General features: G+C 44.2%; 1 protein-coding gene across 1 annotated transcript; it reads right to left on the bottom strand.

Annotated features, from left to right (window-relative positions):
- Window positions 1–351: 351 nt before the first annotated feature.
- sb:cb81 (mRNA decay activator protein ZFP36L1) lies at window positions 352–3,001 on the bottom strand. The gene is made up of 2 exons (XM_039647644.2): window positions 2,858–3,001; window positions 352–1,500 (listed from the first exon to the last, which is right to left on the bottom strand). Exons 1-2 carry the CDS (start codon window positions 2,909–2,911, stop codon window positions 490–492), a joined length of 1,065 nt encoding a protein of 354 aa, XP_039503578.1. The 5' UTR covers window positions 2,912–3,001; the 3' UTR covers window positions 352–489.
- Between the last annotated feature and the right edge of the window lie 486 nt (window positions 3,002–3,487).

Raw genomic sequence — 3,487 nt, 5'->3', positions numbered from 1 at the left:
GTATTATTATTGAGAAGGACTGATACAGGACAGTGTATCGATGGCACTTTAAAATGATCCTGAGATTCCAACAGTCTTCGTTAAAGCTAAGAGATAGCTCGTGCAAAGCAGACTCAAAAGAAACAAACACAAAAGCCTCATCTACATTGTTCCTCCTTCGAAATGCATGCAAAACACGATGCATAATACAAAACAAGGCAATAAATAGTTTTTTTCGTTTTCTTTTTTTCAAAGAACTAGGTCAAACTACTCAGTCCATGTAAAAACGCCTTAACTAAAGGCTACAGTATGTAAGTTCAGGGAGCGGGTTAGACGTTACACTAGATGTATATACTCTAAGTTGCTCGGCTTTGGTTAGACTAAGGGAAAGTTCATCCTACAGACAAAACACTGCAGGACAATTCCCGATACAAATAAACCTAAAGTGAAGTTCCCACTGGGTATACAACAGTATACATTGCCTATCACTTTTACGAATCAAGCGCAGGTCTAGTCGTCTGAGACGGACAGACGGCTGAAGATGGGCAGGCGCTTGCCCTCGACCCCGGGAGAGTCGCAGTCGCTCAGACTGCTGGAGCTGGTGTAGTCGTCCTGGTCCGAGAGCGAGTCCGCCGAAGCGCTCCTCTGCAGGGCCGACGTGAGCGCGTACGCCAGGTTTCGCACGCTCTCCGAGTCGCTGATGGCGTAGAAGCTCCCGTTCGCTCCCAGGTCCGTGAACGGGTGGCCGTGCTTTAGGGTCCCGGGCTCGGGGAACAGAGGAGAGAGCAGGTCGGGACTGCCCGTGGACGGAGGCGGGGATACGGACGAGGATCGGGAGAAGGCCAAGGCGTCCGGGACGGCGTGGAAACCACGTTGCGAGGAGAAGCCGCTGAAGCTAACGCTCTGGCGGAGCAGCTGCGGTCGCTCTCGGATGCTCTTCTCTGCGCTCTCGGAGACGCCTTGCTGCTCGTCCGCGTTGTGTATGAAGTGGCAGCGGGCGCCGTAGGGGCAGAAGCCGATGGTGTGGAAGGTGCGACACGGCTCCGTCTTGTACTTGGGATGCCGGTTGAGGCCTCGCAGCTCGTCCATGCCGTGCGCGAACTGGCATTTGGAGCCGTACTTGCAGGTGCCGCTCTCCTCGTACGTCCGGCACAGCTCCGTCTTGTAGCGAGTGGACATGGCCGCGGACTTGGGCGAGGACAGCGAGCTGTTGCTGATGCTCAGGCCGGGCGGTGGAGGAAGGGAGCAAGCCGTCGGGCTCTCGCAAGCGCTCACGTGACCCTCGATCATGCTCACGGACCGGTCCACCCTGAAGGGGATCTGGCTCAGAGAGGAGCGAGGCAGCTGGGGCTTCTGCTCGCGGATCCAGGGCTGGTTGATGGCCGGCAAAGGCCACGGGGTGCTCTCGTTGCTGTTGAATTTGGAGTTGGGGAGAGTCACCGGGCACAGGGAGTGTCTGCGCTGGAATCCCACCACACGCCGTTTCTGTGTGGCATCTGTAAGGTCAATACCTCGGAAACTCTGGGAACACACAGAGAGAGAGAGAGAGTTCAGTGTACTTGTTGTGCACAAGTCTCAGAAGTGAATGCATGAGGAAACACACATCATTGAAGGGTACACTCTAAAAATGCTGGGTTGTTTTAACCCAACTTTGGGTCAAATATGGACAAACCCAAACGTTGGGTTAAAAAAATGTAACTCAATGGCTGGGTTTGTCCATATTTAACCCAAAGTTGGGTTAAAACAACCCAGCATTTTTTAGAGTGTACGTTCACACAAAAGAGAGTCCCGGATTACATGCATGCATTGCATGTAGAAAGTTTTTTTTTTTTTTTTTTTTTTAGTTTTCAATAGAAGAAAGCAAGTCACCCAGGTTTGAAACAACATTGGGTAATACTTCCTTTTACAGTGTCCTTATTGCACTCTAAAACTGCTGGGTGGTTTTAACCCAACTTTGGGTCAAATATTGACGAACTCAAACGTTGGGTTAAAAAATGTAATTGAAAAATTTAACCCAATGGCTGGGTTTGTCCATATTTGACCCAAAGTTGGGTTAAAACAACCCAGCATTTTTTAGAGTGTACGTTCACACAAAAGAGAGTCCCGGATTACATGCATGCATTGCATGTAGAAAGTTTTTTTTTTTTTTTTTTTTTTTCAATAGAAGAAAGAAAGTCACCCTGGTTGGAAACAACATTGGGTAATGCTTCCTTTTACAGTGTCCTTATTGCACTCTAAAACTGCTGGGTGGTTTTAACCCAAATATTGACCAACCCAAATGTTGGGTTAAAATTGTGATTAAGAAATTTAACCCAATGGCTGGGTTTGTCCATATATGACCCAAAGTTGGGTTACAACCCAGCATTTTAATTACACTCTAAACAATGCTGGGTTGTTTGAACCCAAATGTTGGGTTAAAAATGTAATTTCAAATTTTAACCCAATTTCAACTTTAGATTTTTTTTATTGCATTTTTAACCCATCATTTGGGTTTGTCCATATTTGACCCAAATTTGGGTCGAAACAACCCAGCATTTTTTAGAGCATGCAAATCACCCACAACCAAATCCTACCATAACCCTATAGTAAGTACATGTAGTTGCTTAATATTACTAAGACCTTACACTCTAAAAAATGCTAAGTTGTTTTAACCCAATTTTGGGTAAGTAACTCAAATTAAGAAAATTAATTTGAAAAAAAAAATAACCCAATGGCTGGGTTTGTCTATATTTGACCCAAAATTGGGTTAAAACAACCCACCATTTAGAGTGTAGATGTATAATTACACTGCAACAATGACGCCTTAACATAGTAACTGATTTGAGTGCTGTTTAAATGCTTAACTTTTACGTTCAAGAAACAAAGTTCATATTCTTACCTTGCAAAATTCATCATCCAACTCGAGGAAGGGTGTGAGGAAATTTGAGGGCATTTTCGAGATGCCTGGTTGTGATTCTTTATGTGCAGTTAAGGATCCGTTGAACTGCTCAACAACTTCTGCTTCGGTTACAACCACCACACTGTGGGAATCTCATTTTATAAGCAGAAACTTCTAACCCCGCCCACTTTCTGAAGAGGCGTGTCTTAGAGTTGGGCTCACACCCCTTCAAGAGTGAGGGAAATGTGCTTGTGTCCTGTGGAGGGCTTCACAAAAGAGCAAACTTTAGTGCATCTCAGACGAGGTGTAAATTATTTTACAAATGGCTGGATCTACATGAAAAAACGTTTAGTTTACTTCTGAAATAGCTCTAAAATTGGTAGCTAAATTCAACCTTTTTTACAGGTTAAACTTTTTTTTATTTTTTTATTTCAGTTAGTGGCCATTTTCATTTTAACTTGATGAACTAAAATTACTAAGAATTAGTAAATCTAATAAAAAGGTCAAAACAACTAAACTCAGAAAACTTTTAACTTACTTAAAAACCAGTGTATCAATGAGATTAAAATAATACTGGCTCTCTGAGCATATTAAAAGTTGTTTTTCAACCATTCAGAGCTATTGTTTTGA

The sequence above is a fragment of the Pimephales promelas genome, chromosome 10, assembly GCF_988280905.1.
Source record: "Pimephales promelas chromosome 10, fPimPro1.hap1.1, whole genome shotgun sequence".
Lineage (NCBI taxonomy): Eukaryota > Metazoa > Chordata > Actinopteri > Cypriniformes > Leuciscidae > Pimephales > Pimephales promelas.
This window is presented reverse-complemented; position numbering and strand designations above follow the sequence as displayed.

Excerpts from the sequence above, each read along its gene's own strand:
- sb:cb81 (XM_039647644.2), bottom strand. The coding sequence starts at position 2,911 with ATGCCCTCAAATTTCCTCACACCCTTCCTCGAGTTGGATGATGAATTT. Across the intron at positions 1,501-2,857 it reads TGGATGATGAATTTTGCAAG|AGTTTCCGAGGTATTGACCT; the intron begins GTAAGAATATGA and ends GTGTGTTCCCAG.